Below are 18,741 nucleotides of genomic sequence, written 5' to 3' on the forward strand. Positions count from 1 at the left end.
GGGCTGGCACCCTTTCCACCACAAGGGGGCATGATTACAGGTAACCACACACGTCACAGGAAGGGCTGTACAACAGTCATACACATCATAGGAAGGGGATGTACAATAGGCATAAGTGTGACAGGAAGGGGATGAGCTAGGGGGTGTGCACATAATAGGAAGGGAAGGGACTAGAGGTGTACATGAGACAAGAAGGGCAGACCCTAGATTCATGATGGCAGCCTAATCTTGGTCACCCTTCACCCATGAATAGGCTTGAACTCCCTGGGCTCTCCTTCAGGGAAACAATTTACTACTATCCTGATCAGAAGGGAGTGGGCCCTACTTAGGGTGGGCTAAACAGTGGTGTCTGCTTGCTCTAGATGGCTGATAACCCTTAGGAAGAAAATCCCCTGATCTACTTTTGTTGACCTCCAAGTATATATTCATTTGCCATGTGTATCAAGCAGCTAAAATTGGAGTATATTTTGGGGAGACAACTTGTGAGAAATCTTTTTGTTTCCCACACGTCGGTGCTATACTACAGCCTGACATGCTCGTCCCTTCTTTGTGACCCTTCTGTAAGGGGATGTCCAATTGTCCACAGATGGGCTTTGGGTCTCCACTCCACACTCCCCTCACTCACATTGATATGATTTTTTTGTTCTGCGTCTTTGATGCCTGATACCTGATCGCATCGACACCTCATGATCACACAGGCTGGTGTGCTTCTTCCATGTGGACATTGTTGCTTCTCAGGTAGTTAGCCTCTTGTTTATCACCAAGCCTTTAAGACCCCAGACACTATATTTTTTGATAGCCAGGCACCATCAGCTTTCTTCACCACATTTGCTTATGCAGCCACTTTGTCTTCAGCAATCTTGTCGGGAAGCTGAGCATCAAGGAATGCCAGGTTATTAGAACAAAGTGTTCTTGCGTTGAGGGTATACTTGAGCAGAGGCCCAATGTCCATCTGCTACCATAATACTTAACACATAAATATATATATACATAGATCTATTTCCCCATTGTTATATATAAATATATTGACATCTGTACATGCCTGTATTTAGACCTCTTTAAATTACCATTTGCCTCCGAGTTCTTTCCTCTATTTCCCTTTACTTTTCTCTTGTTCCACTCTCACGTTCACCCTTCATTTGGGTTTAAGTAGTTCCTGTCAGTTACATTGCCCTTAATCAAGCACTATCAGGCATCCTACATCCTCCTTGCCATTTATTTTAGATCACTGGTTGTTCCCTTGCCCCTGGGTTTGTTGGTAACCCCCCTTCTTCCCCCCCCCACCTCTCCCATGTCCCCCTTGAACTGTTCGTCCCATTGTTTTCTCCTTCAGATTGGTTATCCCGCCTGTCTTATCTAGATAGACCTGCAGAGACAGAACAGAAAAACAAGACAGAACAAAACAAAACAACAACAAACCCAAGGACAAAAATAAAATAAAACGAGTCTATAAATAATTCCAAATATGTTGACCTTTAGGAGTGTTTTACAGTCCAGTCTGATGGGGGGTCATGCCCTGGCCCCAAATTCTATTTTTGGGATTCCTCAGGGACTTCATTGCTTTGCTCCCCTTGCTGCTCTGTTGCCCGCCCTTATGGAAAGCAGCCCAGGTGAACAGCTTAACTTTTAACCCACTATGCCACCAGGGCTCCTTCTTTTAAGAACTGGTTTCCCTTAAAAATGAGCCTTACATCCCTGGGGAAGGGAACCCTCTTCAGAAGGATGGTGAGAACAATCGCAGAGTCAGGAGGATGTCGGCACCGTCACCAGGAGTAGAAATGACTGAAACCCAGTAAGTGTCGTTGTGTCTGTTCTCAAAAGTGACAACACAATCAGTCAGGTCCATGTAACAATGCTAAGTTAGGAAATCCAGAAAGTGGGACTTCCAAGGGAGGGAGGGATTGAGTGAACTTCTTGCCCCCTCCCCCCAGAGTCTCTCAGATACTGTGAACTGCAACATGATGTCCGTGGTCCAGGTGAGGCCCAGCGACGATGGGTGGGGTTGTGAACACCCTGAGCATCCAGGGGGGCTCCCGGAACACCCTGCACTAGAGGGGTGGGGCAGGATCTCCTGGGAGGGAACAGGGTGAGGGCACTGGAAAGGGGAAGACACCCCCTCCCCCTCTTTTCCTCAGATGACCAGAATCGTGCTGCCCCAGATGGTCTCCAGGTAGGAGCCGGCCACGTCCTGTGCCCACCTCCAGACTGTTTCCATTCTCCAGCTCCCCGCCCACGTCTCCACCCCTCCCTCCCACGGGTCCCAGTCAAAGAGCTCTGCCCGAGGAGTGGGGGTGGGAAAGCCCCTGTCCCCTGCCCTCTGCCTGCCTGTCACTCCTCCCCAGAGAATGCTCTCTCCTCCAGGCACAGGGGGATCATCATCAATGTGTCTTCTATGACCGAAAACCACCCCTGGCCATTCTTTGCCGTCTACCCAGCCACGAAGGTACCCAGAGCCCACACACCCAGTCCAGGGCTCTGCTGTCCACACCCAAATGCTCCCATTATCACCTCACCCAGGCCTTGAGGTTAGGCTGAAAACATCTTCAAAAGGGAGGGGTAGGTGGGCCTTGACTCCAGGGTTATTTGTCCAGACGAAAACATACTGTCAGGGATGGATTCTGACCCACAGCCACCCTACAGTACAGAGACCTGCCCCTGAGGGTTTCTGAGACTGTCACTCTAGAAAGGAGCAGACAACTCTATGTCTCCCAAGGAGCAGCTGGTTGGTGGCCTTGAACTGATGGCCTTGTGGTTAGCAGTCCAGTTACTTTAAGCGAAACAGGGGCTGGGAGTCAAGAGGACAGAGTAGCTCCAGGGAGCCCCTGGAGAGTGGACGTAACCCAGGGCTGAAGAGACACGAGACAGGTGTGGCTGGGAAGGGCGTGGGCCTGTGGGAGCAGGGGAGGGGTCACCACCTGCAGACATTCTGGTGTCCCCGTGACAGGGTGGCCAGGACCCTGGGGCTTCCTGACTTTCTGAGAGTTCTGAAAAGGGATAAAGTGGGGTGGGGGGGCTTTATGTTCTGGGACCCTCCCTCTCTCTTCCTCCTCCGCAGGCCTTTGTGCAAAGATTCTCCACTGCAGTGGGCGCTGAGTATCTCTCTGAAGGTGTCACCATACAGGTGTGGGCGGGGCCTCTGGTGGGCAGAGAGTGGGAGGGCGTGGTCTCAGGCAGGGGTGGGACTCAGGGCAAGAAATTCAGAGACCCTGGTTGGAGGGCTGCCAGTGGGAGAGATGCTTCCAGTGGGGCGGGGCTCAGCAGGGGAGGGGAGGGGAGGGGGCTTTTCTTGACGCCTCCCCCTTCGTGCAGACAGTGAGCCCAGGTGTGGTCTCCACAAAACTGGCTGATCACCCCAAACCCGGATTGCTGGTGAAAGATCCCCAAGATTGGGCTGAGCAGGCGGTGCACACCCTCGGCCTCTCCTCACACGCCTCTGGGTGCCTCAGCCACGAGGTGCAGGTGTGTCCCTGGCTGCAGGGCTGGGGCGCTAAGTTCTCTGTCCTTGGGGGTGGGGGTGGAACAAGCCCCCGCCCTGCGCTGGGCAGGGAGGGGCGAGCTGAGATGCCTAAGAGGGAGGCGGGTCCTGATCCCTGTCCCTTCTCCTTCCTAGACCTTCCTGATGGGTCTCCTGCCCTCCTGGATGTTTGCCACTCGCTGGGCAACAGAACTGTTGAAACTTCTGGCATCTTCCAAGGAAAAAGCCTAGGACAAGGGGTGACGTAGGCGTGGGGGCTGGTCTGCCCGCTCCTGTTTTCAATATCGTGGGCCAGGACTGCGGATTTTGGAATCAATGTGCAGACCGGCCAGTGCAGGAGAACTGGATGCCGGTAATTGACGTTTAGACCTTTGCAGGGAACAACGGGTGTTTCTAACACGTGACGCCAAAACAAGGACATAGCTCTTTGGAGGTGGGGATGTATGTAGCTGGAGCTATTTACACACACAACTTTATGATCATAATAAAAAGCCACTGGTGTGTACCCCTGCAAAGGGTAACTGTAGAGCCTGCGAGTTATTTCCTCAATAAAAACAATTTTAAAATAAGAAATGCCCAGCAGCATAAAATTGAAACTAAGGATGCAATCCATTCATATGGCCATTATGCGATGGATTATTATTCTGGACGCTACCCCTGTGGTTATAATCCCATTTTGCCAAGCGCTGTCTCCTATGCTGCTGGACAGGATTAAGACGGGCTTTGGACTTGACCATAGTAGAGGCTGTGAACCATTTCACACACTTTGTTTCCTTGGGCATGCTGTCTGCTGAAAGATAAAATGATCCTCCATCAAAGCCAGTGCTCTGTGGGTAAGAGCCATCTCAGGCACAGAGAGAAACCCCAGCTCTATTGGATGAACAACTGGGTCAAGATCGCTGTCTGAAGTGTCAGAGGCCGAGAACAGAGGCACACGAGGCGGAGGCAAGGGGACAGAGGAGAGAAGCAAGGCCAAGACGATGAGACAGCAGCGGCGGAACAGGGGCCTGGTTTCTGGCCCACTTGGTCACAGGTAAAAGGACCATGTGGCTGAGGAGCCACAAACCAGAAAGTGACTTGGCAGTTGACTTAGGAAAGGCGTTTCCCAAGGCCAATGACTGTCCTTACTGTCCACTACTCCTGACCTGTGGTCACCTGCCAACTTCCCGACTAAACATGTCTGTGGGGTTTGTGTGGCCATTTCAATGAATTTTCACACGGGTATAGAAGGAGGTGGGAGGTGGGGGCATGTCTGACCTCTGCCTATGGCAATAAGGAAGAGAGAGGTCAAATGTAGGCACTCTATGCTGCTTGCGGAAAAACCATTCCTCACCCCATACGCCAACTTACAACTCCAAAGGGATCAGAAATTCCTGTGTAATTAAAGAGACACACAAGGAGAGATAATGAGGTGGGGGAATTCCTTTCACAGCTGAATCAGTTCAAGGGGGTGCTTGCACAGTCGAGGGGTACATTAAAGAGACATCAGACAAGACCAAGCATGCCAGGGCTCACCTCTTCCAAAGGAGCCGGGAACCAGAATGAGGCGGTAGTGTATTCTCTTAGGAGCTTATCGAATCTGGGGTGTGCAAGTCACAGTAAGTTCATACATAACAGGAAGGGGTGGTATTAGAGGCATACATTGAAACATGAGAGGGACGAGCTAAGGGTGTACATGCAATAGGAAGGGGAGGTACCAGGGACACACACATGTGACAGGAAGGCACGTATGTAACAAGATGGGCAGGGTCCAGACTTCAGATGGTGGCCGGACTTTGGTCATCTCTGAGTTGGCAGCCTTTCGGTTCCACTGAGCTCTTCTTCAGGGAAGCACTCGATGATCCCGATCCGAAGGGAGTTGGACCACTTAGGATTAGAGGGGCTGACTGTGTTTGAGGGCTGAAAACCATCAGCAAAGAGCCTTCAAGCAGTTGACCTTCAAGTGCATATAGTAGCAGCCATGTGCTTGCAAGCAGCACCTTAAAACTGGCATTATTCTGGGGGGACACCCTGGGGAATCACTTTGACTTGGGAGAAGGTGACTGAAACGCATCTCCAACCTGTGAATGTGAAGCTCTCGCTCCACGGGAGGCCCGGTCTCCCAGACTCCTTAACATAGGAGAGGAGAGAATTTGTCCACATACACTCTCTTCCCTCCCAGTCCTGTTGCCCACACTTCCCCCTTTTGTTTGTATTTTTTAATCCCGAAGGGACACTGAGGCGACATTGACACTTTCTAAATGGCAGAAGCCTTTTGACTGTCACCACGAAAATATTGATATGGCTGTACCCGAACTTAGGCTATGAGAAATACTTTGAATCCAGGCCCAGGGAGCTAAACCCTCTGACCGACCCCCGCCTTCACACCCCAGCCCATCCACCAATTGTCTAATTGTGCCAAAGCTAGGGGATGATTGAAAATCTCTGTTTTGAGCTGTCTGATAGCTAATGGGATATTTCACTAACCTTAACTATGCAGAAGACATTGCAAATTTCCTTTTTAGCTGATTGCCATCTAGTGCGATGTTCCCCTTAAGTCCCTGCCAACGGTTTCTCATTAAAAGCCCAATCCTGTAAGGTTACATGATATGAACAAGGGGTTACATAAAACCTGCAATGTTTAGCAACACATGACATTGAAAGTCCATCTCTGGTCTTCCAGTGAGTGAGCAGCCGGTTGTCTCGGTCCAACCATCTTTGTCTACAAAGGCCCCGTTACGATAGAGCCCACAGTGTCTCTCTGGCAACCTCAGCACTGGTCGGCGTGATGATGAGAACCGGGAAGGCAACCATTGCCGCTCTCACGAATCCGCGAGGCCGTCTTCATGGTTCCAGAACTTCAGCACCAGGGCCGCCTGCTCCTCCTCCCTGACACACGGACACCTGGTCCTTCCTCCCCGGGCCTGGCCGGACTTGCTGCCAGGGGGATCCACGTACTCTATCCCTCAATCCCTCACCTGAGAAGACACAGGGCGGAGAGCCCCTCCCAAGGCGGCTAGCAAACCCAGATCCCAGACACCCTTGTTGACTTTCTACCAGGTCTTCTCTGGATCCACTTTCTCCTGAAGGATACACACGTGCTTATCCCTCCTAATGATAGAAGCTTTGGGGAAAGAACGTGTTTTGAGTTCATAAAGTTTAAACGAAGCTTGGCATGTACAGAATCGCCCTTTGTCTCCCCCCTTCTGTTTAATAATTGGGATTTTAGAGTGGCACGCGCCTGTTCCACATTTCAAAGGTTCTGCCAATTCCTGGAATACTGCTTTTCCCAACCTTGTGTGATAGGTCCTATCAAATCCGCCCACTCGGGGAGGAAGGTTGAGTACAGTGACCCAGATAAGGGGGGCCTTGCAGAGTGACCCCTCTGGACCTTGCCCTGAGCCCTGGTGCTGTGGCTTAGCTCCCTCAGGGTTTAGTGACACCAAGATGGGAGCTGGGCAGGGCGTGGCTTGCAGAAAGCATGAGGCGTTCATGTAGGCGGGCTACTGAGAGCTGATAGCAAACTAAGTCCTCAGAAACTCACTGCCCTGATGGAATCTGACCTGTAGGACCGACTTTCCATTAGATTGCGGCTCTGGTGGCCACAGCAGCTGCGATGTGGGACCCACTGAGCGCACTGGGTGCTCTCACAGCTGCGTGGCTTCTGCTGGGGGCAGCGTGGAGAGTGGGCTGCGTGGTCTATATCTACCTACTGCCCTGGGCTCGTCCGGGAGACCACTGGATCCGGGCCCAGGGAGCCTGGGCAGGTAGGTGAGGGTTTGGCGCTGGGAGCGTGGAGGTAGGGATGAGTCAATAGGAAAACTGGAATGGGGGCAAGGGTGGAGGAGGTGCCATGAAGCAAGAGGAATGAAGGCTGGCACACTCTCTACAAGTAGGCACCAACCCCTCTCTCCTAACCTGAACCTGGACAGGCGAGAGCAGCAGGTGTGTTGTGGTGGATCAAGCGTTGTGCTGCCCACAAAGGTGGGTTTTAACCCACTCGCTCTTCCGGGGAACAAAGCTGTGGCTGTCTGTTTCTGTACAGACTCCCACACACCCACTGCCATCCGGGTGATGACCCTATAGGACAGCGTAGACTGGCTCCTGAGGGTTTCTGAGACTGGACATCCTTAGGGGAGCCCTCCTACAGCCCTCATTTTTCTTCCCCCGAGTAAGCTGGTGGGTTTGAACTGCTGACCTTGCTGTTAACAACCCATGTGGCCGCCGGCTTATTCTGTAAAGATTTCCAGTCTCCAAGCCAGACCTACTGGTACTGAGTTGATTGTGTCTCCTAGCAGCGGTAGATGGGGTTTCTGAGACTATAAGTCTTTTGCAGGAGCAGGGAGCCTACTCATGGAGAGAGGTTGGTGTGTTTGAACCACCGCCTTTGAGGTTAGCAGCCCAAAGCTTACAGAGAGCAACAGCAGCCCAAGCTTACAGCCATGGAAAGCCTTGAGAGCATCCCATGGGATTGCGGAGTCTGAATGGAAATGACCCCACAGCAAATCTGTCCAAACCAAACTCCCCAGCAGGAGGCGCTCCTGCCTCACAGTCACTCTATGGGGCAGAACAGCACTGCTTCTGTGGGGCTTCCCAGGCTGGAAGCTGACCATTCTCCCCCAGGAGCAAGTGCTGGGTTTGACGTGCCCATCTTCAGGTTAAGGGTCCAAATTGTTACTCAATGTGCCACTAGGACTCCGAGCGTTGATTTTAGGTTTTTAGAGCTGTGTGGGAAATAAGGGTTGAGGTGCTGAGGAAGCTGGGAATAAGGAGGGGCAGGTGGGCCTGGGGAGCTGGCAGGGAAAACTCTGGGGTGAGCTGAGCTGCACCCCCCTCCGCCCCCCGCTGTTGGAGCAGCCCGAGCTGGTGTCCCTGGGACCCACGCTTCCTTCTCTCCGCAGTGGTGACAGGAGCCACGGATGGCATTGGCAGGGCCTACGCGCACCAGGTGAGCTGTGATTGGCGCGGGGCTGGGAGGGGCGGGAGCTCCTGGGCTCCAGCAGCCACGCCCACTAGAGGGAGCCTTTGTAAGGCAGCACACCTGCCTCTCAGGACCACCTGCTCCTGCAAGCCTCCTCTCTGCCCCCCTCTGCTGGGGGCGGGTGCTTCCACTGCCCCTGTGACTTCACGCTGCACACTGCTGTCCTCGATCCTCACCCTCATTCGCGTTTCACGTCCTCCTAATTCTCAGCAGGCAAGCCCGTGTCACCTGCTCATCTCGGGTTATTACTGATGCTGCATTCCTCCTATTTGTTTGACATGAACTTGTACGTCACGAAAGAATCCAAGTTCAAAACCCATCTGCAGAGCATCTAGTCAGAGGAAGCCGCTGGCAGAGCCCCTCCAGCCACGAGCCAGGGTCCCCAACAGCCTTACTCTCGGACAGGGATCACTGTAATCTCGCTTCTGCTGGACCGGCCTAGGTACTTAGTCAGTTGACCTCCGTCTTGCCCCAACCTGAAATTGTTCTAGGTGCAAGTATCTCTAGCTTGTTCTATGACCAAAAAAAAAAAAAATCTTCCTTAGCATTTTAAATATTGATGATGGAATTTTTAAACTTACTCTTTATAATTTTATCTTGATATTATTATGATTTTATTCATACCTCTTTATTTCGTTTTTGTTTTCTAATGTTTCTGTTGGGTTTCCCAGTTTGTGACGCACAGAAGGAGTGGAGGCATAGACATATTAACTGAAGCAATGGTTTCTGGGGGGGGGGGGGGGGGAGATGGGGAGAGGGAGGGGATTTCAGGAGTAAACAATGAATTCCCGAATACTAGAACTGATTGGGATCACACAACTCATTTTAAAGGCGACTTGACCATGAAGAAAAGAAAGAAAATGTTCTAAGGTTGATTGTAGTAGTGATTGTACAATTCTTCTTGATATGATTGAGCTATTGAATCATATGATATGTGGATTCTCTGCCAATACAACTGTAAAAAAAGAACACAGGTCCGCTCCAGCTTACTTCTCCCCCTTTCACAGCCACGCAGACCAATAATTAGGCCTGAGAGGTAAGGACGGGGGAGGCTTTAAGCCTGTGAGCATTCACTCCTTTTTTTTTCTTAAGAACAAAAATGTATTTACTACTCTGGTTTTTTAATAAAATATATTCTTTGTAGTTGTACAGCCTACCGCATCAAATCAAATCAGCAATCAGATTGCTTCAAAACACCCATAATGTGAGGCGTTTTTCCATCCTCCACTCTTCTTCCCTCCCTCCATCCTTCCCTCCCTCCATCCTTCCCTCCCTCCATTCTCTTCGGTGGTTATGAATTGGGTGGAACCTGCCTAGATGGTCCCAGGAGCCCAGGTGACACAGTGGGTTGTGTTGGGCTGCGAACCACCGGAGCAGCAGTTGTAACCCACCATACACCACCGCCCACCCTAGAGAACACCCTTAAAGATGTCCAGCCTTGGAGACCCCCAAAGGTACAGCTCTACACTTTCCAATGGGCCCTCTCAATGGAGTCCACTCTATGGCCCGGTTTGAGTGGAGGGCCCCTGGGTGGTGTAAAAGGTTAAGAGCTGAGCTATTACTCGGAAGGTGGGCTGTTGGAACCCACCTGACAGGGGCCAGTTCTGAGGCGTCTGGCAAGAAAATGGTGGCAGACTTCATCTAAAGATCAAAGTCATGAAAACCTCATGGAGTGGAACAGAGTGGAGTGGAGGAGAGTGATGAAGACGTTGAAGAATTCTACCGACATCTTCAGTCAGAACTGTACACATTCTGCATGAGCACAATGACGTGTTTTTGGGATTCCCATTCTTTTTCAAGGCTAACCATTGCTAGGTTCAGCAGATTGTATGCCTTGGCGTAGTCAATAAAATGCTGTCAAACATCTTTCTGATATTCTCTGCTTTCCGTCATGACCCATCTGACATCAGCAATGGTATTCCTTGTGCCAAGTCCTCTTCTGAATCGGGCCTGAGCCTCTGCAAGCTCTGGTCAACGTACTGCTGATGCAGTTATTGGATGATCTTCAGCAAAAGTTTACTTGCATATGAATCAATTACACTGTTCTATAATTTGGACATCCTGTCGGGTCACTCTTTTTTAGTGGCTACTCTGGTAGTTACATAATCACGCATCAGCTTGAGGGTATTAAGAGTGAATGGGGTGGAGTCTAGTCTGTCAATCGGGTCACATCCTGATATAGCCTCCTTGTGGGCCTGGCCTTCTCATGAGGATTCTGGGCATCTCCCCTCTCTCTGCTTCACTTCCTTGTAGAAGAGCCACACTCAGAACGCTGGAGGAGCCACCTGGAGACCTGTGCCAACGCTGAGATATTTCCATCACCACTGGATCCACAAGACTTTCCACCCACTGGCCTGTGATCTTTCTGCATTAGGCATCATTGCATGTGTTGCATGACTCTGAAGAGGAATTTGTAGGCTGGTACGACACATGGGCTAATAACAGACGTATGGACTTGATCTGGACTGGGATTGAATATTTTCTTAATATACAATTACTCTTTAATATAAAGCCCTCTCTTACATATATATGAGTGACTCTGGATTTGTTTCTCCAGTCTACCCACACTAACACAATCATAGAGTGGTTAAGACAAGTGGGAGAAATGATAAAATTGAAGAGCTGAGCAGAACATTTCAAAGGGCAGCTCGAGAAGACTAAGTCAAATTTTATGATGAAATGTGAAAAGACAGAAAAACCAGTTAGAAAACCAGAAAGAAAGAGCCTGTTCAGCTGATCTTAAATGGAGAGAACTAAAGAAATATTTCGAACCTCAAGTGGCAACATTGAAATGCTCCATGGGCAGAAGTATTGACCAATGCAAGCAGCACTAAAAGAAAACGGAAATAACACACAGGGTCACTGTACCAAACAGAACTCGTCAACATCCCACGTTTCAGGAGCTAGCACGTGAGCTAGAAGCAATGGTGCTGAAAGGAGTTCGCGTGGCACTGAAAGAAACAACCAATCACCAGACTCCAGGAGCTGCTGGAACACACATTACAATGTTTCAACATGCGGATGGAAGAGCAGGAAGCATCGATTGGTCATTTGGAAGGCAGTTTCTTGGCCAACTGACCGGAGGCATTCGTATTTGGACCCATTCCAAAGAAATCCACCCAACACGGCTCAGATTATTGGTCGGCACCACAGGTATCACATGCACGTCCGTCCGTGTTTGCTGAGATCTCTCAACAACTGCTGTGGCAGCACGTTCTCAGAGAGCCAGTCAAGGGTCAGGCTGGGGTCAGAAGAAGGCTTGGAATAAGAAATAGCATTGCTTACCTTAGGTGGATTTTGGCTGAAGCCAAGAATATCAGAACGATGTTTGCTTGTGTTTTATGGACTAGGCCAATGCCTTCTACTGTGTGGATCCCAACCAACTCCGATAGCCTCGAGAAGAGCGAGGATCCTCCCAAAACACTACATTGTGTTCCTTCCGAACCTGAACGCAGATCCAGAGGCCGTTGTGCAAACAACGGCATATTGCTCAGTTGAGAATCAGCAAGGGTGCGTTTCAGGGTCATATCCTGTCACCATCCTTATCCCGTCTGTATACTGAGCAAATCATCAGAGAAGCCACATTATGTGAACAAGCATGTGTCACCAGGACTGGAGGAAGGATTAACGGCCTTTGATATGCAGATGACACAACCCTGCTTGCTGAAAAGGAGGAGGACTTGAAGTTTTTGCGGGTGAAGATCAAGGACTGCAGTGGATCATCTGGATTGCAACTCGGGGTGATAGCAGAATACCTATCCACATGCAAGGAAATCCAGCCGATGCAACTGGAGAAGCAGCCATGAAGGGACATCTGACCTCCCCTGGCTTCCTTACTGCCACGAGGCTCCATGAGGGTCACACAGCCTCCATGGTCCATCTTCCTTTATCTGTTCTGACACCAGCCCTTCCACCTACACCACTCGCCCCCTCTGCTGGGTTCGAGAATCCCCTGCAATGGCCACACAGATGTCGCAGACCATGCTCACAACAAGGGGGGCTATTGGGGAATTGAACAGGTCACAGCAAGCCAGGCTCGGCAGGCAGTAAGGATGCCGTCATTGGGCTCCTAGGCCAGTAACCAAGCGCTGTCTGGTTCTCCGCCTCTCGGCCACGTGGTAGCCAAGTCTGCCTGTGGTTCTTAGTCTCGCCGTCACGTGGTCCCTTGGCCTTTCCTCCATGAGCCAGAGAGCCAGTTTGCTTACTAATGTGTCTCACAGTCCATAGTCTCAGGCACATGAGGAGAAGGTGCCCGTAGACTCCTTGCTGCGCTGAGTCTCTGCAACACGGTCCCAGGGTATCTGGTCTCAGCAGCGTCTGTGGATTCGGACAGAGACCTTGAAGGTGCTTTTCTAAGGTCCTGGAGGTTCTGGTATCTCTGCTATTCTTTCAAAGAATGGCTCATCCTTATAGATAGAGAAGCAGTCCTGAAATTGACCAGCCCCCACTATTCGTGGTACACACATCCTATTGGCATAGCCTGGCCCCACCAATCCCGTGGCGGCAATTATAGAGACGTGGGTAGAACAATTCGATTATGAAATCCCGCTCCACCACAACCTTTATTCGAATTTATGCACCAACCACTGAAGCTCTCAAAAACTCACTGCCTTGAAGTGGATGTTGACTCCCCGCAACCCCATAGGACAGGACGGGACTGCTCCTGGTGAGTTTCTGCGACTAGCTCTGCACAGGAGTAGAAACCCTTGTCTGTGTGCTGCGGTCCGGCTGGTGGTTTCAACCTTGAACTTAGCAGCCCAACTCCCAGCCACTATCCCACCAGGGCTCCTTCCTCTACAGCTATGGATGAGGAAATGCATTAATTTGGACGAACGTTTTCCATCTGAAATTGATCAAACACGCGCCCAAGATGCATTGGTAATAGTTAGGGATTGGAGGACAGAAAGAACAGTCGTAGGAAAGTATGGCCTTGGAAAGAGAAATACACGATGCATGCATACATCCTTCCATCATCCCCTGCAGTTTGCCAAGAAAGGTCTCAACATCGTCCTCATCAGCCGAAACGCGAACAAGTTGGAGAAGGAGGCAAAGGAGATTGGTGAGACTCAGGGCGAAGGGGATTGGGGCAGTAGTGGGGGATGGGCCAGATCTGGGCTGCATGGGCAATGAATGGGACAGGGACTGAGCAGGGTCAAGGGCTGCAGCAAGGGTGGGACCAGACACGAGCTTAGTGCCTGATTTGTTCCTCTCCCCTTCCTAGAGCGGCTTCATGGTACCGACACGCGTGTCATCCAGGCTGACTTCACCGGGGGCTTGGAGATCTACGGGGCCATTGAGGAAGGGCTGAAGGGCCTGGAGATTGGAGTACTGGGTATGTCCTATGACTTGGGTGGGGTGGGGACAGAGGGGAAGCCAGCCCTCTACCACTCCCAGGCTCAGCCAGATCCTGGGTCCTCTCGCGGCCGCATTTCCTGGACTGCTGGAGTGACACACACCATGTGTTTCCTCTGGTTCAGTGAACAACGTGGGCATGGGTTACTCTAAAGGACCTGGGAAACTGCTGGACTGTAAGAACTCAGCACAGGTGAGTGACACCTGGCCCTGGCTCCCCAGGGGCATTTGGTCCTCCCCTCTGTTGGAAATCCTGGGCAATGCCCACTCTGTGTTAGAAGGGGTGCTTTCTACCGCAGTCTGCAGGAAGGTAGTTGTAGAAGCTCCAAGTGTATGATGCTGGAGGTGTGACTGAGGGCCCTCCGAGGGGGAAGCGCGTCGGCAGTGCGCAACCCACACCACTGTTCAGTTTGGGCCTGGTTCTGCCATTCCCATTTTAATTTCTTAACTGCAGTGAAAATACGTGTGTACGCCACAACACCTTCAATACTTCGACTTCAGTGACGTTGATCACATTCTCGGGTCGTGGGAATCCTTTGCAAATTATTCTATCACTATTCACATCAACTCATTGCCCACTCACGATTCTGCCCTTTTTTATTCCGCTCTATGAATGTGGGCGAGAAGTTCACTCAATCACTCCCTCCCTTTGAAACACCCCTACACCCCACACCCCCACCTTTCAGGATTTCCTAATTTAGCATTGTTGGTCCCTCAACTCATCACTGCCCTCTGTTGGAAAGTGGGCGCAATACCCTGGCTTTGTTAGGACCCTGTTCTCTACCACTGTCTGCAGGAGGCTGTTGTAGAAGCTCCAAGTCTCTGATGAGCCCTGTGAAGGGGGTGTGCTTCTGCAGTGTGCGACTAGGACCGCTGCTCAAGTCGGGCCTCCTTGTACCCTATTAGTTTGTATCTTTTGTAGTTGCAGTAAAAATATGAGTATATACAACAAAGACCTCACCACCTCAGCGGGCATTTCCACATGTTCAATTCAGTGACAGTGACCACATTTCACACTCTAGGAACCCTTTCTCAAATCATTCTACTCCTGGTCAAATCCACTAAACGGCCACTGATGCTTCTGCCCTTTCAGATTCCAGGAATATAAATGTATATGTGAATAGCGAGACCTGGTGGCACGTTGGGGAAAGCACGGGGCTGCTAACCATAAGTTCAGGGGTTCAACCCCACCAGCAGCTCCGCGGGAGAAAGATGAGGCTGTCTACTCCCATAAAGATGAACAGCCTCAGAACCCTTCCCTGAGGTCGCTATGAAGCAGAACAGATGGCAGTGGGTGTGAGTGGGAATTGACGGGAGGACAGAGATGTGGTTTACCTGCATAGGAAGGCCAGTGCAGGCCACTTAGGATGAACAGACTTACACGTATACATTTTTTTTTTGGAAAAGATTTTTTTCTAGTTGAATCTATATATGTGTGTGTGTGCACATGTATGAGCTTACATGTATGTCTACGTAACCCAACACAAAACCAACCTGCTGCTATCAGGTCTACGCCAATTCATAGGGACCCGACATCGGGTTTCTGAGCCTGAACATCTTGATGGGACCTGACAGCCTCATCTTTCTTCCTCAGAGCAGCTGCTGTCTTTGAACAACCAACCTTGCAGTTAGCTGTTCGAGTCTTACCCAATTGGGTTAGCAGGGTGCCTGCTGATATATATTAAAAAAATAATTAATTTTACAGTGGGATTACACAGGAAGATGGTAATACTAAAGGTCCATTGGAGATCAATAAAACATTATTACTTTTTTTACCTCTAGGGGGTGCCACCTTTAAGAAATTAAAACTCACTGCCATCGAGTTGGTTCCAACTCATAGCGACCCTACAGAACAGAGTAGAGCTGCCGCTGTGGGTGGATGTTGATGTCGATCTTTACAGGAGCAGAAAGCCTCAGCTTTCTCCCATGGAGGGATTTCAAACCTGTGGCTAACAGTTTTACTCTGAACCCACTATACCATAGAGCTCCTTCATGTAAGAACTGGTTTCTCTTAAAAATGAGCCTTCTATCCCTGGGGAGGGACATCTCATCAGAATGAGGGTGAGAACAATCACACAACTGGGAGAACGGTGGGCACGTCACCAGGAGTGGAAGTGTTTGAAGCCATGTATATGCTATCCTGTCTATTCTCAACAATCGCAACACAATCAGTAATGGCCATGTAACAATGCTAAGTTAGGAAATCCAGGAAGGAGGAGGAGGGTGGAGGGAGGGGGAAAAAGGAGGACCTGATGCCAGGGGCTTAAGTGGAGAGCAAATGTTTTGAGAATGATGAGGGCAACGAAGGTACAAATGTGCTTTACACAACTGATGTATGTATGGATTGTGATAAGAGTTGTATGAGCCCCTAATAAAACAATTTTTTTAAATGCACAAAAAAAAAAGAAAAAAGAAATCCGGGAGGAGGGGGACTTCAAAGGGAGGGAGTGATTGAGTGAACTTCTGCCCCCTCCCCCCAGGGACTCTCAGATACTGTGAACTGCAACATGATGTCCGTGGTCCAGGTGAGGCCCAGCGACGATGGGTGGGGCTGTGAACACCCTGAGCATCCAGGGGGGCTCCCGGAACACCCTGCACTAGAGGGGTGGGGCAGGATCTCCTGGGAGGGAACGGGGTGAGGGCACTGGAAAGGGGAAGACACCCCCTCCCCCTCTTTTCCTCAGATGACCAGAATCGTGCTGCCCCAGATGGTCTCCAGGTAGGAGCCGGCCACGTCCTGTGCCAACCTCCAGACTGTTTCCATTCTCCAGCTGCCCGCCCACGTCTCCACCCCTCCCTCCCACGGGTCCCAGTCAGAGCTCTGCCCAAGGAGTGGGGGTGGGAAAGGCCCTGTCCCCTGCCCTCTGCCTGCCTGTCACTCCTCCCCAGAGAATGCTCTCTCCTCCAGGCACAGAGGGATCATCATCAATGTCTCTTCTATGAGTGAAAACCACCCCTGGCCATTCCTTGCCACCTACTCAGCCACAAAGGTACCAGACCCTGCACACCCGCATCCAGGCCTGGGCTGTCCACACCCGCATGCTCCCAGCAGCACCTCCCTAAAGCAACTTTTGATGGAAGGCTTCAGTGTCACCTGAATCTGGGTGATTCATCGAATCATAATCACACAGTCATGGAGTCGATTCTGACCTCGAGTGGCCTTACAGGACAGAGTAGAAGCGCCCCTGTGGGTTTCCCAGACTAAGTCTCCTGGGAACAGGAAATCTTCTCTTTCGCTCCTGGTACAGCTGGAGGTTTCACACTGCCGACCTAGAGACCAGCAGCCCAGCAAGTAATCCAGAGGTGGGCAGACGTCTCAGGCACAGCCTGACGGGTAGGACGTACACAGAACGGTTTATCTTAAGAGAAACAGGCTGGGAGGCAAGAGAAGGCACCGCCCGCCACCAGCGAACCCCTGGGGTTGAAGAGACCAGGAGACAGGCCAGGCTGGGAAGGGCGTGGCCGTGGGAGCAGGGGAGGGGTCACAACCAGGAGACAATTTGGTGTCCTAGTGACCAGTGTGGCTAGGATCCCTGGGCTTCCGCACCGGTGCTCTGGAAAGGTGCTGTGGACAGTGTTGGGTGGTGGGTGGGCTTTACGTTCTGGGACCCTCCCTCTCTCTTCCTCCTCCGCAGGCCTTCGTGCAAAGATTCTCCACTGCAGTGGGCGCTGAGTATCTCTCTGAAGGTGTCACCATACAGGTGTGGGCGGGTCGGGGGCGTGGCGTCCCAGTGGGCGGGGCGCTGGAGGGGCATAGAAGCTCAGAGACCCTGGTGGGAGGGATGCGTCCAGAGGAGGGTCCAGGAGGGCGCACAGCAGCGGAGGGGAGGGGAAGGACCTTTTCTTGACCCACCTCCTTCCTGCAGACGGTGAGCCCAGGTGTGGTCTCCACAAACATGACTTATAATATCAAAACCGGATTGCTGGTGAAGGATCCCCAAGAGTGGGCTGAGCAGGCGGTGCACACCCTCGGCCTCTCCTCCCACACCCCTGGGTGCCTCAGCCACGCCGTGCAGGTGCGTCCCTGGGCTGCAGGGGTGGGTGCCGGTGTCCTGCACTTAGTCGTCTGGCTCCCAGGAGGAGAGACAAGCCTCCCACCCTGGGCTGGATAGAGAGAGGGTGCAGGCTGGGAGACCCAAGAGGGAGGGGGGTCACTGATCCCTGGTGCTTCTCTTTCCTAGACCTTCCTGATAGGTCTCCTGCCCTCCTGGTGTACCTGCAATCGCTGGACAGTCAAGTTTTGGGCTCGGCTGCATCCTAGAGCTCCTTAAGAGAGTCCCTAAGGACCAAAGTGCCTCCTTGCTTAACCCCAAACCTGCCCTATGAAGTTCGGCCCCAAAGCTGACACTGTAAAGTTCTGCACAAAGGGGAAAGAACGCGCCTTTGTCAGAAACCAGCGAACCAAGGACCCTGATGCCCACGAAGGAATCCACGACCGATGATGACCGACAATGACCAACTGGAGCTATCATGATGCTGATCAATCAAGAAGACCTGAGCCCATGTTTCCAGCCGAGAGGGGCCGGGCCCGTTCCTCCTTTCTGTACGGTGTGTAAGGCCACCCGGCCCTGAGCTCGGGGCTCATGCACGTGACAGCCTCAGCCCTGCTCATGCACTGGTCCGCCTCAGTCGGCCTGCACCCAGGCAAGAAATAAACACTGCTGTGTGCCACCCGACTGGCCTGGTGACTGAATTGAGTATCTTTTCTCCACCTTACAATATCCACCTTCCCCCCATCCCACCCCCCAAGGGAAAAGGCTAGGGGAAGGGGTGAGGTAGGCATGGGGGCTTGTCTTCCCCCTCCTCTTTCCAACATCCTCGGCCAGAGCTGTGGATTTTGGAATCTATGTGCAGGCCGACCAGTGCAGTAGAACTGGGCACCCGGAAGAGTCGTTGAGACCTCTGCGGAGAAAACCGAGTTCTTAACATACGACACGCAGAGAAGGACATGAGC

The 18,741-nt window shown here is 51.6% G+C and overlaps 2 protein-coding genes across 3 annotated transcripts in view; both read left to right on the forward strand.

Moving 5' to 3' along the window:
- LOC101646177 (very-long-chain 3-oxoacyl-CoA reductase-B-like) overlaps nt 1-4,001 on the forward strand; it is a 31,226-nt gene extending 27,225 nt beyond the window's left edge. Inside the window, exons 6-11 of the mRNA XM_004710571.3 lie at nt 1,932-1,976; nt 2,136-2,170; nt 2,362-2,443; nt 3,056-3,121; nt 3,310-3,459; nt 3,611-4,001. Coding sequence (XP_004710628.3) covers nt 1,932-1,976; nt 2,136-2,170; nt 2,362-2,443; nt 3,056-3,121; nt 3,310-3,459; nt 3,611-3,706 — 474 coding nt within the window. The 3' untranslated portion in view covers nt 3,707-4,001. The remainder of the gene's footprint in view (nt 1-1,931; nt 1,977-2,135; nt 2,171-2,361; nt 2,444-3,055; nt 3,122-3,309; nt 3,460-3,610) is intronic.
- A 2,939-nt stretch (nt 4,002-6,940) lies between these two features.
- Nucleotides 6,941-18,461, forward strand: LOC101645865 (testosterone 17-beta-dehydrogenase 3-like). 2 transcript variants are annotated; one of them, XR_006680267.1, is made up of 11 exons: nt 6,941-7,221; nt 8,356-8,402; nt 13,419-13,494; nt 13,657-13,767; nt 13,913-13,980; nt 16,268-16,312; nt 16,472-16,506; nt 16,696-16,777; nt 17,036-17,090; nt 17,423-17,488; nt 17,654-17,679. XR_006680267.1 is itself a non-coding variant. In XM_045292237.1 (11 exons), the coding sequence occupies exons 1-11, from the start codon at nt 7,071-7,073 to the stop codon at nt 18,056-18,058; spliced, it is 921 nt and encodes a 306-aa protein (XP_045148172.1). In that variant the 5' UTR covers nt 6,959-7,070; the 3' UTR covers nt 18,059-18,461. The 2 variants fall into 2 exon arrangements, 1 of the variants encoding a protein (XP_045148172.1); XM_045292237.1 differs by lacking the exon at nt 17,036-17,090 and adding an exon at nt 17,969-18,461 and having other exon boundaries at nt 6,959-7,221; nt 17,654-17,803.
- The last annotated feature ends 280 nt before the right edge of the window (nt 18,462-18,741 follow it).

This window comes from Echinops telfairi, unplaced genomic scaffold (assembly GCF_000313985.2).
Source record: "Echinops telfairi isolate 266 unplaced genomic scaffold, ASM31398v2 ScPeMD7_655;HRSCAF=1070, whole genome shotgun sequence".
NCBI lineage: Eukaryota > Metazoa > Chordata > Mammalia > Afrosoricida > Tenrecidae > Echinops > Echinops telfairi.